General features: G+C 41.7%; 2 protein-coding genes and 7 non-coding genes across 10 annotated transcripts in view; all 9 read left to right on the forward strand.

Annotated features, from left to right (window-relative positions):
* Positions 1-425: 425 nt before the first annotated feature.
* LOC129864861 (transmembrane protein 19-like) overlaps positions 426-27023 on the forward strand; it is a 32335-nt gene continuing 5737 nt past the window's right edge. For both annotated transcript variants that reach the window (XR_008761262.1, XM_055937154.1), the window contains exons 1-6: positions 426-621; positions 1042-1192; positions 2155-2268; positions 10682-10819; positions 12103-12179; positions 12298-12475. Coding sequence is in view for 1 of the 2 variants with exons in the window: in XM_055937154.1 (XP_055793129.1) it covers positions 1063-1192; positions 2155-2268; positions 10682-10819; positions 12103-12179; positions 12298-12475 (637 nt within the window). In the remaining variant the exon portion in view is untranslated. The remainder of the gene's footprint in view (positions 622-1041; positions 1193-2154; positions 2269-10681; positions 10820-12102; positions 12180-12297; positions 12476-27023) is intronic.
* Positions 2280-4505, forward strand: LOC129864862 (hydroxycarboxylic acid receptor 2-like). The gene has a single exon (XM_055937155.1). The coding sequence runs from the start codon at positions 3113-3115 to the stop codon at positions 4070-4072; it is 960 nt and encodes a 319-aa protein (XP_055793130.1). The 5' UTR covers positions 2280-3112; the 3' UTR covers positions 4073-4505.
* trnak-cuu (transfer RNA lysine (anticodon CUU)) lies at positions 16872-16944 on the forward strand. Its single transcript has one exon. It is a non-coding gene; the product is annotated as a tRNA-Lys (tRNA).
* On the forward strand, positions 18200-18272 carry trnak-cuu (transfer RNA lysine (anticodon CUU)). Its single transcript has one exon. It is a non-coding gene; the product is annotated as a tRNA-Lys (tRNA).
* trnak-cuu (transfer RNA lysine (anticodon CUU)) lies at positions 18650-18722 on the forward strand. The gene has a single exon. It is a non-coding gene; the product is annotated as a tRNA-Lys (tRNA).
* Positions 21489-21561, forward strand: trnak-cuu (transfer RNA lysine (anticodon CUU)). The gene has a single exon. It is a non-coding gene; the product is annotated as a tRNA-Lys (tRNA).
* Positions 22047-22119, forward strand: trnak-cuu (transfer RNA lysine (anticodon CUU)). Its single transcript has one exon. It is a non-coding gene; the product is annotated as a tRNA-Lys (tRNA).
* trnak-cuu (transfer RNA lysine (anticodon CUU)) lies at positions 23805-23877 on the forward strand. Its single transcript has one exon. It is a non-coding gene; the product is annotated as a tRNA-Lys (tRNA).
* Positions 24236-24308, forward strand: trnak-cuu (transfer RNA lysine (anticodon CUU)). Its single transcript has one exon. It is a non-coding gene; the product is annotated as a tRNA-Lys (tRNA).

Genomic DNA, 27023 nt, shown 5'->3' on the forward strand with positions numbered 1-27023 from the left:
ATGGTTGATACATGAGGCCCCTGAAATTCATGATGTTTTAATGTATGTAAGTAATACATGGATATCCTAATAGTGAAACAAATCACATAAACGTTGAATAATATATTTGATTTTGTATTTATTACTCAAACGTATTGATGGATTTGTGTTTGGTGAATCATTTATTTTTGTGAAATATGAGCACTGAAGCTTTAATCTGACAGATTAGCGGAAATACGCATGTATTTCTTTAAATCCACATCCAGTTCTCAGTCAACAATGAAAGTGAACTGCTGGGGAAATCATAAGGGAATGTAGTATTTCATTATGCATTACGTTTTCTTAGGGAGTTGAGAAAATTGGGTAGGATTTAGACATTCCCTGTCTTTGGACCACACTCCAGTCCAGTTGGTGGCGGTAATGTACCTTAAAGTTGGTTTCCAACCGCCATAAAACATCCACAGAAGATGAACAACGAATCCTGTGTTTTGAAATCTGACTACGCTACAGTACTGTGACAGCTGTGAATCGTCTCATCTCGCTAAGTTATCTTATAGGGACACGTTACATGAGCTAGTTGTTTTGGCACTTGTCCACAATGGAAGAAGCAGGATACACAAGCCATGGCTTCGGCTACTTCAGGTCCAACCTTTACGCTATTTTCTTTATCCCACTTTCTGACCTATTAGCTTGATGGCTAGCTGCTAGTTCCACACCAGTAGACATCTAACGTTAGTTAGCTAGTTGGCTAGCGACATATGGCGCTGTCCGGTCAGTCATACGTTTTTAGGGGTAATGGCCTGGTCCTACCTAGCCTGGTCCTACCTAGCCTGGTCCTACCTAGCCTGGGCAGCTGTTAGTGGGTTTATGATGGAGATCCATAAAGCCCACCAGCGTCTGCCTAGACTAGCCTGGTCCCAGATCTGCCTGGTGTGTCAATGTGCCCACAGGAGTTGGCAAGACAGTACAAACAGACCTTAAACCAGGCTACTAACTGTCCCCAGTAAGCCATCTGTCATATAACTAAACAAGTGCCTAAGGTAATGTCGTTGACTTCCACAGGTTCTATTCACTTCTTCCACAATGATTTTTGAGGATGAGATACAAATGAAAGAATACCTGAAGATGATGACTGATATGATTGTGTTGTGTGCCACCCTGGCCATCTCCCTCTTCTTCTGGATCATTTCCATCACAGCCAGCACATATTATGGTAAGACACACTTGTGTGCACATGCTCACACACACCTTGTCAGTAATGTCCAGTGTTTTCCCTACCATTGTTGGTTTATAAAAAGTTTGTTAACCCTTTAAAATATATATTTTTTCTGCATAAATGTGCCCTAAAATGTAATCAGATCTTCATCTAAGTCCTACTCCTAATAATAGATCAAGTTAATCTGATTAAACAAATAACACAAAAACAATTGTACTTTTGAATTTCTTTATTGAGAAATTTGATCCAACATTTCATTTCTTTGTGGGAAAAAGTATGTGAATCTCTAGATTAATGAGCTCAAAGTGGATTAAAGTAGTCAACAGTGTAGTATTTGATCCCATATATAAGTAACTATAGAAGATGCTTCAGAACACTTCTAAATTAATCCTGATAGTGCCATGATTAAGAAAAAAACACGAATGAATCATGAATACGGATGAGTGAGAAGTTTAGAGGCTGCAAAACATGCTCTCACCGTTACCCGTAAGAGGGGAGAACATGTTTTGTTGCAGAAATAGAGACCGTGCTAAAGGTTGGAAACTTTCTCTCAACACTATATAAACAAGATGGGCCCCCCTTTCTAGTTCTGTTGCACCCCCTGCCTAGTTCTGTTGCCCCCCCCCCCCCCCCCACCTAGTTCTGTTGCCCCCCCCCCCCCCCCCCCCCCCACCTAGTTCTGTTGCCCCCCCCCCCCCCCCACCTAGCTCTGTTGCACCCCCTGCCTAGTTCTGTTGCCCCCCCCCCCTCCTCACCTAGCTCTGTTGCCCCCCTGCCTAAAAGAGAGAGGCTTCTATTCACCTCATTCCAGAGTATAGACAAGGAGAGCTGGTTTCAGTAGTAGATGTTTGTTCAAGAGGAGGAAGCACTGCTTGATGAAACACTATTATCTAGAGCTATAACCTAATTCAATGCGTACCTGTGTGTATAGCTGAGTCCTGGACCTTCTGTCATTCCAGGCACTCTCCAGCCGGTGTCTCCATGGCGATGGTTGTTCTCCATCCTGGTTCCTCTGACTCTCACCACACGGGCCCTGAAGAAGAGGAGTCTGGACCACAGCGGCGCCCTGGGAGGTAAACAAACATTAGAACAAGAAATCAATGAATCAAAATAAAACCTTCCTGCTCATGAGGTTTTCTATGACTTCCAGCTAAGAAGTGCCTGTGTCTTCACCTTGTAGTTCTGTGTGTTTAATCAATCAAGACGTGTTATGACAGCCTCAACTCCATTTGAATTCCCACGGATGTGTTGTGTAACCAGCAGCACGCCCCTGCACTTACCTAGGCCTACTTCATGTAGGAATTCAGCAGGGAGTTACAAGGAAATATGTAGCAAAGGAAAAAGGTCACTTATATGCAGATATATAATTTAACCATGCAAGTCAGTTAAGAAAAAAAATATTATTTACAATGACGGCCTAGGAACAGTGGGTTAATTGCCTTGTTCAGGGGCGTAACGACAGATTTTTTTATCTTGTCAGCTCGGGGATTCGATCCAGCTACCTTTCGGTTACTGGCCCATCGCTCTAACCACTAGTCTACCCTGCCGCCCCAATATGACAAATATGGGAAAAAATAGTTGTTGTGTGTTGATGCAATGTCTTCCACTATATCCTTAATCCCTCATGGGACCAGCTGCTTATCTATTGGTCCTGTGGTGACTCGCCTACTCAGGAATGGAAGGTGCTCAACCAACAAGTCTGAACAATTTACAACTGCTGCCTGGGGGGTATTACTTCCAGACTGAAATACAGTCCTTCAGTTTCACCAAGTCTGCACACGGAATAGGAGCTTGCTTCCCTTCCCTTAAACAGACTCACTTGGCGGTGAGGACTCTGGAGGACTGCTTTTCCTTCTTAAGGATTCGGACAGGATCAGACTTTGACTGTAAACGGGACAGGTTTTGACAGTTCATATTATGGAAGAGGATCTTCTGAATGATAACTGCACAGCGGATAATCTGCCCTTGTACACATTTTACGCCTCTGTGATGATTGTGGAGTTCACCCTGGCTCTGCCTCTTAACCTCTCAGTGCTTTACCTCTTCATCTTCAAGCTGGAGTTCTGGAAGCGGGACTCCAACAACCTTTTCCTGTTCAATCTCGTGTTGGCTGACCTTCTTCTGCTCGGCTGTTTGCCAGTGAACGCGTACAACTTCCTTCACGGAGAGCGGCAGAGTGTGGATGGAAACATCTGCAAAGCCATGCTCTTCATGCTGTTCCTGAACCGAGGCGCCAGTATCGGCTTCCTGGCTGTCATTTCACTCGATCGCTACTTCAACGTGGTTCATCCTGGGAACAAGGACTTTGTCCTCAAAAAGTCCCCTTATATATCTGTCATCATCTGGCTAGTACTGCTCCCTTTGACAATCCCCACCATGCTGAAGACTGGCTGCTGTAGCAGTCATGGGGACATCACTGACACTCTGAGAGAGGTTGTGTTTTTCACCCAGATTCTCATCCCTTTCTTTGTGTTGGTGTACTGCACGGTCTGCATTGTCAACAGACTCAAAAAGAAGACAGTAGGTGACACGACCAAGCTGCGTCGAGCAGTGTTTCTGGTCACCTCTGTCATTCTGGTCTTTTCTTTCTGTTTCCTGCCTTGTACCATAGCTAGAATTGTTCTGTTGATTGTCAGAGCCATGGATTTACAAAATGCTGAGAATATAGCTGTTCAGGTCTATGATGGTTTCATAGTTTTTTCCCACATGGATTGTCTAGTGGACCCAATTGTGTACTGCTTAAGCAGCACTAAGTTCAAACGCCTCTACCTGAAAACGTATTGCCCCTGTCTACTGAGAAACAACGCAGAAACGGCTGAAAGAACAAACCCAACACGAACCAGCTTAAATCTGACACGCAACAACAATACACTGTAGCAAGTAGATAATAATGCTTCTGGGTGTGGTAGTGGGCGTGGCCACAGTTTTTAAAAGAGTTTCTTGCAATTATACACTTTCATGGGGCTGAGAATTTTTGGTATTTAAAAAAAAAAAAGATAATTTCCTGGAATTCTACACATTTTGCCATGGCTTATGCCGTATAACTAAAACGTTCTTAAAACAAATCTATTGGGGCCCCATGCCATGACATTTTTAACATTTTAGATTCTCTCTGACTGTCTAGTTTTTATTTTGGTGATGGTTAGTTCTCAAAGATGATCTTATTTAAAAAGATATAGCTACATTATCTTTTCAACATCCTTTATATCTGGGTTTAGTCGTTTTAAGTTCACACTGAAAACGTTTTTACCGTACTCATATTTTTTTTGGTGTGGCGGCCCGCCGCTGCTAATTGAATATAGGGGAAGCACTGGCATGTCCAGCTTTTGTTTGCCAAATCAGACTGTGATTCAATACTGGTTTCTGTTATGATCAGTCATCGGTTTCTTTCGCCTGTGATGTCATCATGCTAAACAGATCATCATGATGCTGTTACTAATTGTCTGGGTCAAATAAATATTCTCCACAAATGATGCTCCCATAAAAATGATTGTTACTACTACTACTACTACTACCACGACAACAACAGCTGATAGGAGCTACCCCCTCCTCCCTTGGAGAAGTAAGACCACATTATATACTACTACTACTACTACTACTACGAGTACAACAACAGCTGATAGGAGCTACCCTCTCCTCCCTTGGAGAAGTAAGACCACATTACAGTTGAAGTCGGAAGTTTACATACACTTAGGTTGGAGTCATTAAAACTCGTTTTTCAACCACTCCACACAATTATTGTTAACAAACTATAGTTTTGGCAAGTCGGTTAGGACATCTACATTTTTCCAACAATTGTTTACAGACAGATTATTTAACTTATAATTCACTGTATCACAATTCCAGTGGGTCAGAAGTTTACATACACTAAGTTAACTATGCCTTTTAAACAGCTTGGAAAATTCCAGAAAATTAAGTCATGGCTTTAGAAGCTTCTGATAGGCTAATTGACATAATTTGAGTCAATTGGAGGTGTACCTGTGGATGTATTTCAAGGCCTACCTTCAAACCCAGTGCCTCTTTGCTTGACGTCATGGGAAAATCAAAAGAAATCAGCCAAGACCTCAGAAAAAAAATTGTAGACCTCAACAAGTCTGGTTCATCCTTGGGAGCAATTTCCAAACGCCTGAAGGTACCACATTCATCTGTACAAACAATAGTACGCAAGTATAAATACCACGGGACCACGCAGCCATCATACTGCTCAGAAAGGAGATGCGTTCTGTCTCCTAGAGATGAACGTACTTTGGTGCGAAAAGTGCAAATCAATACCAGAACAACAGCAAAGGACCTTGTGAAGATGCTGGAGGAAACAGGTACAAAAGTATCTATATCCACAGTAAAACGAGTCCTATATCGACATAACCTAAAAGGCCACTCAGCAAGGAAGAAGCATCTGCTCCAAAACCGGCATTAAAAAAGACAGACTACGGTTTGCAACTGCACATGGGGACAAAGATCGTATTTTCCGGAGAAATGTTCTCTGGTCTGATGAAACAAAAATAGAACTGTTTGGCCATAACGACCATCGTTATGTTTGGAGGAAAAAGGGGGACGCTTGTAAGCCGAAGAACACCATCCTAACCGTGAAGCAACTGACCCCGTGTGGCTCCCCGTGTGACCCCGTGTGGCTCAGTTGGTAGAGCATGGCGCTTGCAACGCCAGGGTTGTGGGTTCGATTCCCACGGGGGGCCAGTACAAAAAACGTATGAATGTATGTACTTGTAAGTCGCTCTGGATAAGAGCGTCTGCTAAATGACTAAAATGTAAAATGTAAATGTAAGCACAGGGGTGGCAGCATCATGTTGTGGGGGTGCTTTGCTGCAGGAGGGACTGGTGCACTTCACAAAATAGATGGCATCTTGAGGAAGGAAAATTATGTGGTTATATTGAAGCAACATCTCAAGACATCAATCAGGAAGTTAAAGCCTGGTTGGAAATGGGTCTTCCAAATGGACAACGACCCCAAGCCTACTTCCAAATTATTGTCAGGATTAAATGTCAGGAATTGTGAAAAACTGAGTTTAAATGTATTTGGCTAAGGTGTATGTAAACTTCTGACTTCAACTGTATATACTACTACTACTACTACTACTACTACTAGTACTGCAACAGCTGATAGGAGCTACCCCCTCCTCCATTGGAGAGGTAAGACCACATGATCTACTACTACTACCTCCACCACTACTACTACTACTACTACTACTACTACTACCACCACTACTACTTTGATGAGGTCAATTAATAAATACTTTTTATATAGTGTGAGAGTTTGTATTAAATTCCAATTATACATACTGTACCTCTCATGTTATGATATCTATATCTACTGTATAATACTATTCAGTATCTATATATGTACTGTATGCTAATATTCAGTATCTATATATCTACTGTATAATACTATTCAGTATCTATATAACTACTGTATAACAATATTCAGTATCTATATAACTACTGTATAATACTATTCAGTATCAATATAACTACTGTATAACAATATTCGGTATCTATATATCTACTGTATAATACTATTCAGTATCTATATATGTACTGTATGCTAATATTCAGTATCTATATATCCACTGTATAATACTATTCAGTATCTATATATGTACTGTATGCTAATATCAGTATCTATATATCTACTGTATAATACTATTCAGTATCTATATAACTACTGTATAATACTATTCAGTATCTATATAACTACTGTATAATACTATTCAGTATCTATATATCTACTGTATAACAATATTCGGTATCTATATATCTACTGTATAATACTATTCAGTATCTATATAACTACTGTATAATAATATTCGGTATCTATATATCTACTGTATAATACTATTCAGTATCTATATAACTACTGTATAATACTATTCAGTATCTATATAACTACTGTATAACAATATTCGGTATCTATATATCTACTGTATAATACTATTCAGTATCTATATAACTACTGTATAACAATATTCGGTATCTATATATCTACTGTATAATACTATTCAGTATCTATATAACTACTGTATAACAATATTCAGTATCTATATAACTACTGTATAATACTATTCAGTATCTATATAACTACTGTATAACAATATTCAGTATCTATATAACTACTGTATAATACTATTCAGTATCTATATAACTACTGTATAACAATATTCAGTATCTATATAACTACTGTATAATACTATTCAGTATCTATATAACTACTGTATAACAATATTCAGTATCTATATAACTACTGTATAATACTATTCAGTATCTATATATCTACTGTATAATACTATTCAGTATCTATATATCTACTGTATAATACTATTCAGTATCTATATATCTACTGTATAATACTATTCAGTATCTATATATCTACTGTATAATACTATTCAGTATCTATATATCTACTGTATAATAATATTCAGTATCTATATATCTACTGTATAATAATATTCAGTATCTATATATCTACTGTATAATACTATTCAGTATCTATATAACTACTGTATAATAATATTCGGTATCTATATATCTACTGTATAATAATATTCAGTATCTATATAACTACTGTATAATACGTTTCAGTATCTATATATCTACTGTATAATACTATTCAGTATCTATATATCTACTGTATAATACTATTCAGTATCTACAGTGCATTCAGAAAGTAGTCAGACCCCTTGATTTTTCACATTTTGTTACTTTACAGCCTTATTCTAAAATTGATTAAATCGTTTTTTTCCTCAATCTACAAACACAATACCTCATCATGACATCACAATAACCCATAATGACATCACAATAATGACAAACCAAAAACAGGTTTTTAGACATTTTTGCACATTTGATAAAAATGTAAAAAACATATCACATTTACATAGTTGTTCAGACCCTTTACTGAGTACTTTGTTAAAGCTTTGCCAGCGATTACAGCCTCAAGTCTTCTTGGGTATGACGCTCCAAGCTTGGCACACCTGTATTTGGGGCGTTTCTCCCATTCTTCTCTGCAGATCCTCTCAAGCTTTATCAGGTTGGATGGGGAGCGTCGCTGCACAGCTATTTTCAGGCCTCTCCAGAGATGTTCGATCGGGTTAAAGTCCGGACTTTGGATGGCCCACTCAAGGACATTCAGAGACTTGTCCCAAAGCCTCTCCTGCGTTGTCTTGGCTGTATGCTTAGGGTCGTTGTCCTGTTGGAAGGTGAACCTTCGCCTCAGTCTGAGGTTGTAAGCGCTCCAGAGCGGTTTTCTTCAAGGATCTCTCTGTACTCTGCGCCGTTCATCTTTCCCTCTATCCTGACTAGTCTCCCAGTCCCTGATGCTAAAAAAACATCCATGGTGCCAGGTTTCCTCCAGACGTGACGCTTGACATTCAGGCCAAAGGGTTCAATCTTGGTTTCATCAGACCAGAGAATCTTGTTTTTCATGGTCTGAGAGTCTTTAGGTGCCTTTTGGAAAACTCTGAGAGGGCTGTCATGTACTTTTTACTGTGGTCTGAATATGTAAATAAGGTATTATTTAAAAATGAATAATACATTTGCAAAAATTCTAAACCTGTTTTCACTTCGTGATTATGGGGTAATGTGTGTATATTTTAAAATGTTTAAATCCATTTTAGGATAATGTGGAAGAAGTCAAGGGGTCTGAATACTTTCCGAATGCACTATATAATACTATTAAGTATACAGTACTAGTCAAAAGATTGGACACCTTCTCATTCCAGGGTTTTTCTTTATTTTTACTATTTTCTACATTGTAGAATAATAGTGAAGACATCAAAACTATAAAATAACACATATGGAATCATGTAGTAACCAAGACAGTGTTAAACAAATCTAAATAATATTTTAGATTCTTCAAAGTTGCCACCCTGGAATGAGAAGGTGTCCAAACTTTCTGATTATCTCCGTGTCCAGTATGAAGGAAGTTACATGTAGTTTCGTGAGCCAACGCTAACTAGCATCACCCATATGCTTCCAGGCAATGTGCTATCTACATCTAACTTCCTTTATACTGGACACGGAGACATACAAATGTTATCCGCGAGTCCATCGGACTCTGGTGAAGTAGATAAAGGGCCTCATTGCCAGAATCCCAAGTATCACTTTAACCTTTAGGGGTCTCTGTTCTCTGTTTTAATGCTATGATTCATTCTAAGATGCATTCCACACAGTTCCAGCAGCCCCAGGCGTACGCGTGTGAGGAGAGCGGTTGCTCCTGACGCCAGTCACACATTAGCCAGGCCATCAGCAGTCCTCGTGATGTAGTGATCTGGATCTGGGAGGAATTAATTAGTCACCATTGTTTTAATCAGGGTCTGGGCTGAGTCACATTATTCAACTGACTGAAGCAGTCTATTCATGTACTAATTGGTACATTCCACAGCAGAATAGCCTAGAAATATATTTGGTATAGCAGATTGTTCTGGCAATTCTCACATAGAATCTGTGAGGAAGGTTATTTTGACATTTGTATCACAAACTATTTTTGAGAAAATCATGAGGGAATTGTTAATTTTAGGCTCTTTTTAAACCTATACATGCCTCCTGTAAGACCCTATGACCCTTGAACCGTACATGATACAGACAACATCTTGGAGTCAATATACTCATTATAGTGTCCTCTCAAATATGAAGTACATCTAGATTCAGAAATAAATGTTACCGCATTTACTTTACCCAACATAACAAAAATATGAATATTAATTCAACAATATACTCTTCAAAGATGTCAAATTTCGGATTGGATTCTCTGGTACTTTAAGATATAACCCATTTTATACATAGAAATGTACATTATAGGTCATTAACCAATCACATGATTGCACATTCAGCAAATCACCAGCAGAGGGAGTTCTTTTTGAATCCATTTTCCCATTCACTGTGTTAGTGGTGTTCATAAAATGTATCATAACTTAAATTATCAGAGAGCCCACTCTGGTAATGTGATGTATTTGTAGAGTATATTGTTCCAAACAATGTCTTAAAATGAACTAAATCAAAAAAACGTACTTTTCAGATATTCTATATGAATATTTAATGTTGAATAAATGAATGTTAAAAAAAACAAAACAAACAGACATGTATTTCATATTCAAGACATACTCCATATGGTACACTATAAGGAGTATATTGACAACATGATGTCTGTATCGTGTACAGTTCACAGATCATAAGGTCTTACAGGAGGCATATATACAGTAGGTCTAAAAAGGGCATAAAATGGCCACTTTGATCAGGATTTTCTCAAACATTATACGGCGAGAGTAGATGTTCTGATAAGGTAGTTAGACCCTAGTTTGTAACCTGGTCCCAGATCTGTTAGAGCCAGCTCCTGTGGCTGTTGTTATGTCAAACAAACACGTGGTCGTAACAACGGCCAAAAGTGTTGGCTATAAACAAGTACAAACAGATCTGGAATCAGGCACGTGTGTTAGAGTTGCATTGTTTTCATGCTCTTGTTCCCTGTCCCTACAGCCCTGCTGGTCGGCTTCATCCTCACCATGGCCAACATGAGTTTCTTCTCCGCCCTGCTGGCTTTCTTCATCACCTCCTCCAAGCTGACACGCTGGAAAGAAGAGGTCAAGAAGAAGCTAGACTCTGACTATAAAGAAGGTAACGAGTTACAGCAGCTAGACCAGTAGCTAGACCAGTAGCTAGACCAGCAGCTAGACCAGCAGCTAGACCAGTAGCTAGACCAGTAGCTAGACCAGTAGCTAGACCAGCAGCTAGACCAGCAGCTAGACCAGTAGCTAGGCCAGCAGCTAGGCCAGTAGCTAGACCAGCAGCTAGACCAGCAGCTAGACCAGCAGCTAGACCAGCAGCTAGACCAGCAGCTAGACCAGCAGCTAGACCAGCAGCTAGGGACCAGCAGCTAGGGACCAGTAGCTAGGGACCAGTAGCTAGGGACCAGTAGCTAGGGACCAGTAGCTAGGGACCAGTAGCTAGGGACCAGTAGCTAGGGACCAGTAGCTAGGGACCAGTAGCTAGGGACCAGTAGCTAGGGACCAGTAGCTAGGGACCAGTAGCTAGGGACCAGTAGCTAGGGACCAGTAGCTAGGGACCAGTAGCTAGGGACCAGTAGCTAGGGACCAGTACCTAGGGACCAGTAGCTAGGGACCAGTAGCTAGGGACCAGTAGCTAGGGACCAGTAGCTAGGGACCAGCAGCTAGGGACCAGCAGCTAGGGACCAGCAGCTAGGGACCAGCAGCTAGGGACCAGTAGCTAGGGACCAGTAGCTAGGGACCAGTAGCTAGGGACCAGTAGCTAGGGACCAGTAGCTAGGGACCAGTAGCTAGGGACCAGTAGCTAGGGACCAGTAGCTAGGGACCAGTAGCTAGGGACCAGTAGCTAGGGACCAGTAGCTAGGGACCAGTAGCTAGGGACCAGTAGCTAGGGACCAGTAGCTAGGGACCAGTAGCTAGACCAGTAGCTAGACCAGTAGCTAGGCCAGCAGCTAGACCAGCAGCTAGGGACCAGTAGCTAGGGACCAGTAGCTAGGGACCAGTAGCTAGGGACCAGTAGCTAGGGACCAGTAGCTAGGGACCAGTAGCTAGGGACCAGTAGCTAGACCAGTAGCTAGACCAGTAGCTAGACCAGTAGCTAGACCAGCAGCTAGTCTAAATGACTCTCTAGAGACATTCAGTCCACACCCCAGTCAGGCCACACTCCAGTAAGCAACAGCCTGCTACTGGATGGCTTAGTCTGCCTCAGTCAGTGATATCTGTTTTCTAAACATACAAACACCTGCGTAAGTCATTTGATCTTAAAGGGATAGTTCACCTTTTTTTGAAGTGTAGCTTATTTAACAAAGAAAGCCACCCCCAGGGAAGTCAAAAGGAAGTGAAACATTTTGGAGGTGAACTATCATTTTAACGTGTGTCCCCTTTGCCCTCCAGGTGGTCAGAGGAACTGGATACAGGTGTTCTGTAACGGTGGTGTCCCCACAGAGCTGGCCCTGCTGTATATGATCGAGGTCAATCAATTCATTATATATTTGAATACATATAACAGCTGCCTCAGCCAAGTGAGCCAACCTTACATCTATCACTCATCTGAGGTTATTTCCATTGTGTGGTCCTGGTTCTAATCAGGTGGGTCCAGGGGAGATGCCGGTGGACTTTGGGAAGCAGTACTCAGCCTCCTGGATGTGTCTGTCTCTGCTGGGGGCCTTGGCTTGCTCTACGGGGGACACCTGGGCATCAGAGGTGGGGCCCGTCCTCAGTCAGACCAAACCCCGCCTCATCACCTCCTGGAGAGAGGTCCCTACAGGTACACACACACCTGGGCATCAGAGGTGAGGCCCTTCCTCAGTCAGACCAAACCCAGGGTCATCACCTACGTAAAGGGCCTTAGAGTGTGTGTGTATGTACACTACCATTCAAAAGTTTGGGGTCACTTAGAAATGTCCTTGTTTAATATATATTTTTTTAATGATCCATTTAAAATAACATCAAATTGATCAGAAATACAGTGTAGACATTGTTAATGTTGTAAATTACTATTGTAGCTGGAAACGGCTGATTTAAAAATATATACACTGCTCAAAAAAATAAAGGGAACACTTAAACAAGACAATGTAACTCCAAGTCAATCACACTTCTGTGAAATCAAACTGTCCACTTCGGAAGCAACACTGATTGACAATAAATTTCACATGCTGTTGTGCAAATGGAATAGACCAAAGGTGGAAATTATAGGCAATTAACAAGACACCCCCAAAAAAGGAGTGATTCTGCAGGTGGTGACCACAGACCACTTCTCAGTTCCTATGCTTACTGGCTGATGTTTTGGTCACTTTTGAATGCTGGCGGTGCTCTCACTCTAGTGGTAGCATGAGACGGAGTCTACAACCCACACAAGTAGCTCAGGTAGTGCAGTTCATCCAGGATGGCACATCAATGCGAGCTGTGGCAAAAAGGTTTGCTGTGTCTGTCAGCGTAGTGTCCAGAGCATGGAGGCGCTACCAGGAGACAGGCCAGTACATCAGGAGACGTGGAGGAGGCCGTAGGAGGGCAACAACCCAGCAGCAGGACCGCTACCTCCGCCTTTGTGCAAGGAGGTGCACTGCCAGCGCCCTGCAAAATGACCTCCAGCAGGCCACAAATGTGCATGTGTCTGCTCAAACGGTCAGAAACAGACTCCATGAGGGTGGTATGAGGGCCCAACGTCCACAGGTGGGGGTTGTGCTTACAGCCCAACACCGTGCAGGACGTTTGGCATTTGCCAGAGAACACCAAGATTGGCAAATTCGCCACTGGCGCCCTGTGCTCTTCACAGATGAAAGCAGGTTCACACTGAGCACATGAGCACATGTGACAGAGTCTGGAGACGCCGTGGAGAACGTTCTGCTGCCTGCAACATCCTCCAGGATGACCGGTTTGGCGATGGGTCAGTCATGGTGTGGGGTGGCATTTCTTTGTTGGGCCGCACAGCCCTCCATGTGCTCGCCAGAGGTAGCCTGACTGCCATTAGGTACCGAGATGAGATCCTCAGACCCCTTGTGAGACCATATGCTGACACATGCACATTTGTGGCCTGCTGGAGGTCATTTTGCAGGGCTCTGGCAGTGCACCTCCTTGCACAAAGGCGGAGGTAGCGGTCCTGCTGCTGTGTTGTTGCCCTCCTACGGCCTCCTCCACGTCTCCTGATGTACTGGCCTGTCTCCTGGTAGCGCCTCCATGCTCTGGACACTACGCTGACAGACACAGCAAACCTTTTTGCCACAGCTCGCATTGATGTGCCATCCTGGATGAGTTGCACTACCTGAGCCACTTGTGTGGGTTGTAGACTCCGTCTCATGCTACCACTAGAGTGAGAGCTCCGCCAGCATTCAAAAGTGACCAAAACATCAGCCAGGAAGCATAGGAACTGAGAAGTGGTCTGTGGTCACCACCTGCAGAATCACTCCTTTTTTGGGGGTGTCTTACTAATTGCCTATAATTTCCAACTTTTGTCTATTCCATTTGCACAACAGCATGTGAAATGTATTGTCATTCAGTGTTGCTTCCTAAGTGGACAGTTTGATTTCACAGAAGTGTGATTGACTTGGAGTTACATTGTCTTGTTTAAGTGTTCCCTTTATTTTTTTGAGCAGTGTATAATAAAATAATAATAAAAATCATAATGGAATATCTACAGAGGCCCATTATCAGCAACCATCACTCCTGTGTTCCAATGGCACGTTGTGTTAGCGAATCCAAGTTTATAATTTTAAAAGGCTAATTAATCATTAGAAAACTATTTTGCAATTATATGTTAGCACAGCTAAAAACTGTTGTGCTGATTTTAAAGAAGCAATAAAACTGGCCTTTAGACTAGTTGAGTATCTGGAGCATCAGCATTTGTGGATTCGATTAAGGACTCAAAATGGCCAGAAACAAAGACCTTTCTTCTGAAACTCTTCAGTCTATTCTTGTTCTGAGAAATGAAAGCTATTGCATGCGAGAAATTGCCAAGTAACTGAAGATCTCGTACAACGCTGTGTACTACTCCCTTCACAGAACAACGCAAACTGGCTCTAACCAGAATAGAAAGAGGAGTGGGAGGCCCCGGTGCACAACTGAGCAAGAGGACAAGTACATTAGTGTGTCTAGTTTGAGAAACGAACGCCTCACAAGTCCTCAACTGGCAGCTTCATTAAATAGTACCCACAAAACACCAGTCTCAACGTCAACAGTGAAGAGGCGACTCCGGGATGCTGGCCTTCTAGGCAGAGTTGCAAAGAAAAAGCCATATCTCAGACTGGCCAAAGAAATAAAAGATTAAGATGGGCAAAAGAACACAATCTTATTCTTTTATTTCTTTGGTCAGTCTGAGATACGCCTATGTAGATATTCCATTAAAAATCAGCTGTTTCCAGCAACAATAGTCATTTACAACATTAACAATGTCTACACTGTATTTCTGATCAATTTTATGTTATTTTAATGGACAATTTTTTTGCTTTTCTTTCAAAACAAGGACCTTTCTAAGTGACCCCAAACTTTTGAAAGGTAATGTATGTATGTATGTATGTATGTATGTATGTATGTATGTATGTATGCTAGTCAAAAATGTGGACACCTACTCATTCCAGGGTTTTCTTTATTTTTACTGTTTTCTACAATTTAGAATAAGTGAAGACAAACTATGAAATAACACACATGGAATCATGTGGTGTTAAACAAATATATTTTATATTTGAGATTCTTCAAAGTAGCCACACTGCTTTGATGACCGCTTTGCACACTCTTGGCATTCTCTCAACCAGCTTCATGAGGTAGTCACCTGGAATGCACTTCAATTACCAGGTGTCCCTTGTTAATTTGTGGAATTTCTTTCCTTCTTAATGCGTTTGAGCCAATCAGTTGTATTGTGAAAAGGAAGATCGCCCTAGTATACAGAAGTTAGCCCTATTTGGTGTGAGACCAAGTCCATATTATGGCAGGAACAGCTCAAATAAGCGAAGAGAAACAACAGTCCATCATTACTTTAAGACATGAAGGTCAGTCAATTCTTGAAAATGTCAAGAACTTTGAAAGTTTCTTCAAGTGCAGTCGCAAAAACCATCAAGCGTTATGATGAAACTGGTTCTCGTGAGGACCGCCACAGGAAAGGAAGATCCAGAGTTACCTCTGCTGCAGAGGAGAAGTTCATTACAGTTAACTGCACCTCAGATTACAGCCCAAATAACTGCTTCACAGAGTTCAAGTAACAGACACATCTCAACATCTACTGTTCAGAGGAGACTGTGTGAATCAGGCATTCATGGTTGAATTGCTGCAAAGAAACCACTACTAAAGGACACAAATAATAAGAAGAGACTTGCTTGGGCCAAGAAATACGATCAATGGACATTAGATTCCGGTGGAAATCTGTTTTTTGGTCTAAAGAGTCCAAATTTAAGATGTTTGGTTCCAACCGCCGTGTCTTTGTGAGACGCAGAGTAGGTGAACAGATGATCTTTGTATCTGTGGTTCCCACCGTGAAGCATGGAAGAGGTGGTGTGGGGGTGCTTTGCTGGTGACACTGTCTGTGATTTATTTGGAATTCAAGGCACACTTGACCAGCATGTCTACCACAGCATTCTGCAGCGATACGCCATCCCATCTGGTTTGCGCTTAGTGGGACTAACATTTTGTTTTTCAACAGGACAATGAGCCAAAACACACTTCCAGGCTGTGTAAGGGGTTTTTGACCAAGAAGGAGAATGATGGAGTGCTGCATCAGATGATCTGGCCTCCACAATTATCTGACCTCAACCCCAATGAGATGGTTTGGGATGAGGGACTGCAGAGTGGAAAAGGAAAAAGAGTGGAATAGCAGCCAACAAGTGCTCAGCATATGTGGGAACTCCTTCAAGACTGTTGAAAAATCATTCCTCATGAAACTGGTTGAGAGAATGCCAAGAGTGTGCAAAGCTTTCAAAGCAAATGGTGGCTGCTTTGAAGAATATAAAATATACTACATGATTCCATATGTGTTATTTCAGAATTTGTCTTCACTATTGTTTTACAATGTAGAAAATAGTAAAAAATGATGAAAAACCTTGGAATGAGTAGGTGTCAACTTTTGACTGGTACTGATATGGAGAGAGAGAGTTCAGACCTGGTGAGGTCTGTCAGTGGGCAGGTTTGGGTCACGTCCTGTGAGGTCTGTATTTGGGTGGTGTCATATAGTGGTGCAAGCCCGGCTAGCTCAGTCGGTAGAGCATGAGACTCTTAATCTCAGGGTCGTGGGTTCGAGCCCCACGTTGGGCGCTGACCTTTTGATTTGAAAGCCTTTCTTCTGATAAATGTGTGAGCAAATTTTATTTGTGTATATACATACATACATACATACATACATACATACATACATACATACATACATACATACATATGAAACACAGTTCCAGTCAAAAGTTCACTCACTTACTCATTCAAGGTTTAAAAAAAATAAAAAGTTAGGAACAATTTCTACATACCTGTTTTCACTTTGTCATTATAGGGTATTATGTGTAGATTGCTGAGGATTTTTAATTTAATCCAATTTAGAATAACGCTGGAACGTATCAAAATGTGGAAAAAACCAAGGGGTCTGAATACTTTTTGAAGGCACTTGTATATAAGTAACGAGTAACGACTAAACTAATGTTTATAATGGTGTTATTATGCTCTGTAATGGTGCGTTGTCCTATCACAAGTGGAGGATCAGGGTATAGGACAGGATCAAAGGTCATGTCATGCTGCCATGAGGCTTGTTAACAGGAAGTTAAAGGATGTATGCATATTCAGGCTACGTCTGGCAGGCTCTGTCTCTCTACAGGGGGGATCATGAGACCTTTTGGACCATGGCTTTCAGCCCCACACTATGTCTAAGTCCAAATGGCACAAATACCCTGGTCAAAAGTAGTGCCCTATGTAGGGAATAGGGTGCCATTTGAGTTGCAGACTGTATGTAGAAAGAAGGTAATTATGTTTGAGAGTTGTTACTGTCTCTAGACTAGTCATTTACCAACCTGGTCTAACAGTTATTACATGTTATTTACCAACCTGGTCTAACAGTTATTACATGTTGGTGTGTCATTTACCAACCTGGTCTAACAGTTATTACATGTTGGGCTGGTGTGTTATTTACCAGCCTGGTCTAACAGTTATTACATGTTGGTGTGTCATTTACCAACCTGGTCTAACAGTTATTACATGTTATTTACCAACCTGGTCTGACAGTTATTACATGTTGGTGTGTTATTTACCAACCTGGTCTGACAGTTATTACATGTTGGGCTGGTGTGTTATTTACCAACCTGCTCTAACAGTTATTACATGTTGGGCTGGTGTGTTATTTACCAACCTGCTCTAACAGTTATTACATGTTGGTGTGTTATTTACCAACCTGCTCTAACAGTTATTACATCTTGGTGTGTTATTTACCAACCTGGTCTAACAGTTATTACATGTTGGGCTGGTGTGTTATTTCCCAAACTGGTCTAATAGTTGTGTTATTTTGGGATGTTGTGGATTTTATCTCCAAGCCCGGCTAGCTCAGTCGGTAGAGCATGAGACTCTTAATCTCAGGGTCGTGGGTTCGAGCCCCACGTTGGGCGCTGACCTTTTGATTGGGATACCATTGATCCTCAGAGGCTTGGGGCAAGTTTCCTGGACACAGATTATAGTCCTCGACTGAAAAGCACTACCTATGAACAATATCAAATGGGCATGCTTTTTAGACGAGGACTTAATGGATGTCTGGGAAACCAGCCTTAGAGGTATAGTGGTTAAAACACATGCAACATAAATGACCAGTATTTGTTGACTGTGTAGCTTCATCACCCGAGGGATAAGTACTAGGGTGATGAAATAGAGGACTGGTGAAATCCAAGAGGTAGGTTTAGTTCACGCCCTGAGATCTGTCAGTGGGCAGGGTTGGGTCACCCCCTGTGAGGTCTGTATGTGGGGGGGGGGGTGTTATATAGTGATGCAAGCCCGGCTAGCTCAGTCGGTAGAGCATGAGACTCTTAATCTCAGGGTCGTGGGTTCGAGCCCCACGTTGGGCGCTGACCTTTTGATTTGAAAGCCTTTCTTCTGATAAATGTGTGAGCAAATCAAATTTTATTTGTGTACAATACATACATACATACATACAGTGGGGAGAACAAGTATTTGACACACTGCCGATTTTGCAGGTTTTCCTACTTACAAAGCATGTAGAGGTCTGTAAAATGTATCATAGGTACACTTCAACTGTGAGAGACGGAATCTAAAACAAAAATCCAGAAAATCACATTGTATGATTTTTAAGTAATTAATTAGCATTTTATTGCATGACATAAGTATTTGATACATCAGAAAAGCAGAACTTAATATTTGGTACAGAAACCTTTGTTTGCAATTACAGAGATCATACGTTTCCTGTAGTTCTTGACCAGGTTTGCACACACTGCAGCAGGGATTTTGGCCCACTCCTCCATACAGACCTTCTCCAGATCCTTCAGGTTTCGGGGCTGTCGCTGGGCAATACAGACTTTCAGCTCCCTCCAAAGATTTTCTATTGGGTTCAGGTCTGGAGACTGGCTAGGCCACTCCAGGACCTTGAGATGCTTCTTACGGAGCCACTCCTTAGTTGCCCTGGCTGTGTGTTTCGGGTCGTTGTCATGCTGGAAGACCCATCTTCAATGCTCTTACTGAGGTAAGGAGGTTGTTGGCCAAGATCTCGCGATACATGGCCCCATCCATCCTCCCCTCAATACGGTGCAGTTGTCCTGTGCCCTTTGCAGAAAAGCATCCCCAAAGAATTATGTTTCCACCTCCATGCTTCATGTTTGGGATGGTGTTCTTGGGGTTGTACTCATCCTTCTTCTTCCTCCAAACACTGCAAGTGGAGTTTAGACCAAAAAGCTCTATTTTTGTCTCATCAGACCACATGACCTTCTCCCATTCCTCCTCTGGATCATCCAGATGGTCATTGGCAAACTTCAGACGGTCCTGGACATGCGCTGGCTTGAGCAGGGGGACCTTGCGTGCGCTGCAAGATTTTAATCCATGATGGCGTAGTGTGTTACTAATGGTTTTCTTTGAGACTGTGGTCCCAGCTCTCTTCAGGTCATTGACCAGGTCCTGCCGTGTAGTTCTGGGCTGATCCCTCACCTACCTCATGATCATTGATGCCCCACGAGGTGAGATCTTGCATAGAGCCCCAGACCGAGGGGGATTGACCGTCATCTTGAACTTGTTCCATTTTCTAATAATTGCGCCAACAGTTGTTGCCTTCTCACCAAGCTGCTTGCCTATTGTCCTGTAGCCCATCCCAGCCTTGTGCAGGTCTACAATTTTATCCCTGATGTCCTTACACAGCTCTCTGGTCTTGGTCATTGTGGAGAGGTTGGAGTCTGTTTGATTGAGTGTGTGGACAGGTGTCTTCTATACAGGTAACGAGTTCAAACAGGTGCAGTTATGAGTGGAGAACAAGAGGGCTTCTTAAAGAAAAACTAACAGGTCTGTGAGAGCCAGAATTTTTACTGGTTGGTAGGTGATCAAATACTTATGTCATGCAATAAAATGCTAATTAATTACTTAAAATTCATACAATGTGATTTTCTGGATTTTTGTTTTAGATTCCGTCTCTCACAGTTGAAGTGTACCTATGATAAATTTTACAGACCTCTACATGCTTTGTAAGTAGGAAACACTGCCGATTTTGCAGGTTATCAAATACTTGTTCTCCCCACTGTACATACATATATATATATATATATATATATATATATATATATATATATATATATATATATATATATATATATATATTATGATACACAGTACCAGTCAAAAGTTGACTCACCTGCTCATTCAAGGGTTTATTTTAAATAAATTTGGAACAATTTCTACATACCTGTTTTCACTTTGTCATTATGGGGTATTATGTGTAGATTGCTGAGGATTTTTCATTTAATCCATTTTAGAATAACTCTGTAATGTAACAAAATGTGGGAAAAACTGAGGGGTCTGAAACCTTTTTGAAGGCACTTGTATATAAGTAACGAGTAATAACTAAACTAATGTTTATAATGGTATTATGCTCTGTAATGGTGCGTTGTCGTATCACAAGTGGAGGATCAGGGTATAGGACAGGATCAAAGGTCATGTCATGCTGCCATGAGGCTTGTTAACAGGAAGTTAAAGGATTTATGCATATTCAGGCTACGTCTGGCAGGCTCTGTCTCTCTACAGGGGGGATCATGAGACCTTTTGGACCATGGCTTTCAGCCCCACACTATGTCTAAGTCCAAATGGCACAAATACCCTGGTCAAAAGCAGTGCACTATATTGGGAATAGGGTGCCATTTGAGTTACAGACTGTATGTAGAAAGAAGGTAATTATGTTTGAGAGTTGTTACTGTCTCTAGACTAGTCATTTACCAACCTGGTCTAACAGTTATTACATGTTGGGCTGGTGTGTTATTTACCAACCTGGTCTGACAGTTATTACATGTTGGTGTGTTATTTACCAACCTGGTCTAACAGTTATTACATGTTGGTGTGTTATTTACCAACCTGGTCTGACAGTTATTACATGTTGGTGTGTTATTAACCAACCTGGTCTGACAGTTATTACATGTTGGTGTGTTATTAACCAACCTGGTCTAACAGTTATTACATGTTGGGCTGGTGTGTTATTTACCAACCTGGTCTAACAGTTATTACATGTTGGTGTGTTATTTACCAACCTGGTCTAACAGTTATTACATGTTGGGCTGGTGTGTTATTTACCAGCCTGGTCTAATAGTTGTGTTATTTTGGGATGTAGTGTATTGTCTCTCCAAGCCCGGCTAGCTCAGTCGGTAGAGCATGAGACTCTTAATCTCAGGGTCGTGGGTTCGAGCCCCACGTTGGGCGCTGTCCTTTTGATTGGGATACCATTGATCCTCAGAGGCTTGGGGCCAGTTTCCTGGACACAGATTATAGTCCTTGACTGAAAAGCACTACCTATGAACAATATCAAATGGACATGCTTTTTAGACTAGGACTTAATGGGTATCTGGGAAACCAGCCTTAGAGGTGTAGTGGTTAATACACATGCTACATAAATGACCAGTATTTGTTGACTGTGTAGCTTCATCACCCGAGGGATAAGTACTATGGTGATGAAATAGAGGACTGGTGAAATCCAAGAGGCAGGGTTGGTTCAGACCCTGTGAGGTCTGTCAGTGGGCAGGGTTGGTTCAGACCCTGTGAGGTCTGTCAGTGGGCAGGGTTGGTTCAGACCCTGAGAGGTCTGTCAGTGGACAGGGTTGGGTCACGCCCTGTGAGGTCTGTCAGTGGACAGGGTTAGTTCAGACCCTGTGAGGTCTGTATGTGGGGGGTGTCATATAGTGATCCAAGCCCGGCTAGCTCAGTCGGTAGAGCATGAGACTCTTAATCTCAGGGTCGTGGGTTCGAGCCCCACGTTGGGCGCTGACCTTTTGATTTGAAAGCCTTTCTTCTGATAAATGTGTGAGCAAATCAAATGTTATTTGTCTATATATGTACGTACGTACATACATACATACATACATACATATATTATTATACACAGTACCAGTCAGAAGTTGACTCACCTGCTCATTCAAGGGTTTATTTTTAATACATTTGGAACAATTTCTACATACCTGTTTTCACTTTGTCATTATGGGGTGTTGTGTGTAGATTGCTGAGGATTTTTCATTTAATCCATTTTAGAATAACGCTGGAACGTAACAAAATGTGGATAAAACAGAGGGGTCTGAATTCATTTTGAAGGCACTTGTATATAAGTAACGAGTAATAACTAAACTAATGTTTATAATGGTATTATGCTCTGTAATGGTGCGTTGTCCTATCACAAGTGGAGGATCAGGGTATAGGACAGGATCAAAGGTCATGTCATGCTGCCATGAGGCTTGTTAACAGGAAGTTAAAGGATGTATGCATATTCAGGCTACGTCTGGCAGGCTCTGTCTCTCTACAGGGGGGATCATGAGACCTTTTGGACCATGGCTTTCAGCCCCACACTATGTCTAAGTCCAAATGGCACAAATACCCTGGTCAAAAGAAGTGCACTATGTAGGGAATAGGGTGCCATTTGAGTTGCAGTCTGTATGTAGAAAGAAGGTAATTATGTTTGAGAGTTGTTACTGTCTCTAGACTAGTCATTTACCAACCTGGTCTAACAGTTATTACATGCGTGGCTGGTATGTTATTTACCAACCTGGTCTGACAGTTATTACATGTTGGTGTGTTATTTACCAACCTGGTCTAACAGTTATTACATGTGTGGCTGGTGTGTTATTTGCCAACCTGGTCTGACAGTTATTACATGTTGGTGTGTTATTTACCAACCTGGTCTGACAGTTATTACATGTTGGTGTGTTATTTACCAACCTGGTCTGACAGTTATTACATGTTGATGTGTTCTTTACCAACCTGGTCTAACAGTTATTACATGTGTGGCTGGTGTGTTATTTGCCAACCTGGTCTAACAGTTATTACATGTTGGTGTGTTATTTACCAACCTGGTCTGACAGTTATTACATGTTGGTGTGTTATTTACCAACCTGGTCTGACAGTTATTACATGTTGATGTGTTCTTTACCAACCTGGTCTGACAGTTATTACATGTTGTGCTGGTGTGTTATTTACCAACCTGGTCTAACAGTTGTTACATGTTGGTGTGTTATTTACCAGCCTGGTCTAACAGTTATTACATGTTGGTGTGTTATTTACCAGCCTGGTCTAACAGTTATTACATGTTGATGTGTTCTTTACCAACCTGGTCTGACAGTTATTACATGTTGGTGTGTTATTTCCCAGCCTGGTCTAACAGTTATTACATGTTGTGCTGGTGTGTTATTTACCAACCTGTCTAACAGTTATTACATGTTGTGCTGGTGTGTTATTTACCAACCTGGTCTGACAGTTATTACATGTTGGTGTGTTATTTCCCAAACTGGTCTAACAGTTATTACATGTTGGTGTGTTATTTCCCAACCTGGTCTGACAGTTATTACATGTTGGTGTGTTATTTACCAACCGGGTCTAACAGTTATTACATGTTGGTGTGTTATTTACCAGCCTGGTCTAATAGTTGTGTTATTTTGGGATGTAGTGGATAGTATCTCCAAGCCCGGCTAGCTCAGTCGGTAGAGCATGAGACTCTTAATCTCAGGGTCGTGGGTTCGAGCCCCACGTTGGGCGCTGACCTTTTGATTGGGATACCATTGATCCTCAGAGGCTTGGGTCGTGATTATAGTCCTCGACTGAAAAGCACTACCTATGAACAATACCAAATGGGCATGCTTTTTAGACGAGGACTTAATGGGTGTCTGGTATACCAGCCTTAGAGGTATAGTGGTTAAAACACATGCAACATAAATGACCAGTATTTGTTGACTGTGTAGCTTCATCACCCGAGGGATTAGTACTAGGGTGATGAAATAGAGGACTGGTGAAATCCAAGAGGTAGGTTTGGTTCACACCCTGAGATCTGTCAGTGGGCAGGGTTGGGTCACCCCCTGTGAGGTCTGTATGTGGGGGGTGTCATATAGTGATCCAAGCCCGGCTAGCTCAGTCGGTAGAGCATGAGACTCTTAATCTCAGGGTCGTGGGTTCGAGCCCCACGTTGGGCGCTGACCTTTTGATTTGAAAGCCTTTCTTCTGATAAATGTGTGAGCAAATCAAATTTTATTTGTGTACAATACATACATACATACATACAGTGGGGAGAACAAGTATTTGACACACTGCCGATTTTGCAGGTTTTCCTACTTACAAAGCATGTAGAGGTCTGTAAAATGTATCATAGGTACACTTCAACTGTGAGAGACGGAATCTAAAACAAAAATCCAGAAAATCACATTGTATGATTTTTAAGTAATTAATTAGCATTTTATTGCATGACATAAGTATTTGATACATCAGAAAAGCAGAACTTAATATTTGGTACAGAAACCTTTGTTTGCAATTACAGAGATCATACGTTTCCTGTAGTTCTTGACCAGGTTTGCACACACTGCAGCAGGGATTTTGGCCCACTCCTCCATACAGACCTTCTCCAGATCCTTCAGGTTTCGGGGCTGTCGCTGGGCAATACAGACTTTCAGCTCCCTCCAAAGATTTTCTATTGGGTTCAGGTCTGGAGACTGGCTAGGCCACTCCAGGACCTTGAGATGCTTCTTACGGAGCCACTCCTTAGTTGCCCTGGCTGTGTGTTTCGGGTCGTTGTCATGCTGGAAGACCCATCTTCAATGCTCTTACTGAGGTAAGGAGGTTGTTGGCCAAGATCTCGCGATACATGGCCCCATCCATCCTCCCCTCAATACGGTGCAGTTGTCCTGTGCCCTTTGCAGAAAAGCATCCCCAAAGAATTATGTTTCCACCTCCATGCTTCATGTTTGGGATGGTGTTCTTGGGGTTGTACTCATCCTTCTTCTTCCTCCAAACACTGCAAGTGGAGTTTAGACCAAAAAGCTCTATTTTTGTCTCATCAGACCACATGACCTTCTCCCATTCCTCCTCTGGATCATCCAGATGGTCATTGGCAAACTTCAGACGGTCCTGGACATGCGCTGGCTTGAGCAGGGGGACCTTGCGTGCGCTGCAAGATTTTAATCCATGATGGCGTAGTGTGTTACTAATGGTTTTCTTTGAGACTGTGGTCCCAGCTCTCTTCAGGTCATTGACCAGGTCCTGCCGTGTAGTTCTGGGCTGATCCCTCACCTACCTCATGATCATTGATGCCCCACGAGGTGAGATCTTGCATAGAGCCCCAGACCGAGGGGGATTGACCGTCATCTTGAACTTGTTCCATTTTCTAATAATTGCGCCAACAGTTGTTGCCTTCTCACCAAGCTGCTTGCCTATTGTCCTGTAGCCCATCCCAGCCTTGTGCAGGTCTACAATTTTATCCCTGATGTCCTTACACAGCTCTCTGGTCTTGGTCATTGTGGAGAGGTTGGAATCTGTTTGATTGAGTGTGTGGACAGGTGTCTTCTATACAGGTAACGAGTTCAAACAGGTGCAGTTATGAGTGGAGAACAAGAGGGCTTCTTAAAGAAAAACTAACAGGTCTGTGAGAGCCAGAATTTTTACTGGTTGGTAGGTGATCAAATACTTATGTCATGCAATAAAATGCTAATTAATTACTTAAAATTCATACAATGTGATTTTCTGGATTTTTGTTTTAGATTCCGTCTCTCACAGTTGAAGTGTACCTATGATAAATTTTACAGACCTCTACATGCTTTGTAAGTAGGAAACACTGCCGATTTTGCAGGTTATCAAATACTTGTTCTCCCCACTGTACATACATATATATATATATATATATATATATATATATATATATATATATATATATATATATATATATATATATATATTATGATACACAGTACCAGTCAAAAGTTGACTCACCTGCTCATTCAAGGGTTTATTTTAAATAAATTTGGAACAATTTCTACATACCTGTTTTCACTTTGTCATTATGGGGTATTATGTGTAGATTGCTGAGGATTTTTCATTTAATCCATTTTAGAATAACTCTGTAATGTAACAAAATGTGGGAAAAACTGAGGGGTCTGAAACCTTTTTGAAGGCACTTGTATATAAGTAACGAGTAATAACTAAACTAATGTTTATAATGGTATTATGCTCTGTAATGGTGCGTTGTCGTATCACAAGTGGAGGATCAGGGTATAGGACAGGATCAAAGGTCATGTCATGCTGCCATGAGGCTTGTTAACAGGAAGTTAAAGGATTTATGCATATTCAGGCTACGTCTGGCAGGCTCTGTCTCTCTACAGGGGGGATCATGAGACCTTTTGGACCATGGCTTTCAGCCCCACACTATGTCTAAGTCCAAATGGCACAAATACCCTGGTCAAAAGCAGTGCACTATATTGGGAATAGGGTGCCATTTGAGTTACAGACTGTATGTAGAAAGAAGGTAATTATGTTTGAGTTGTTACTGTCTCTAGACTAGTCATTTACCAACCTGGTCTAACAGTTATTACATGTTGGGCTGGTGTGTTATTTACCAACCTGGTCTGACAGTTATTACATGTTGGTGTGTTATTAACCAACCTGGTCTGACAGTTATTACATGTTGGTGTGTTATTAACCAACCTGGTCTAACAGTTATTACATGTTGGGCTGGTGTGTTATTTACCAACCTGGTCTAACAGTTATTACATGTTGGTGTGTTATTTACCAACCTGGTCTAACAGTTATTACATGTTGTGCTGGTGTGTTATTTACCAACCTGGTCTAACAGTTATTACATGTTGGGCTGGTATGTTATTTACCAACCTGGTCTGACGGTTATTACATGTTGGTGTGTTATT

This window comes from Salvelinus fontinalis, chromosome 11, assembly GCF_029448725.1.
Source record: "Salvelinus fontinalis isolate EN_2023a chromosome 11, ASM2944872v1, whole genome shotgun sequence".
NCBI lineage: Eukaryota > Metazoa > Chordata > Actinopteri > Salmoniformes > Salmonidae > Salvelinus > Salvelinus fontinalis.

Bases quoted from the DNA above. Each gene is read 5' to 3' on its own strand.
- LOC129864862 (XM_055937155.1), top strand. From the start codon at position 3,113: ATGGAAGAGGATCTTCTGAATGATAACTGCACAGCGGATAATCTGCCC.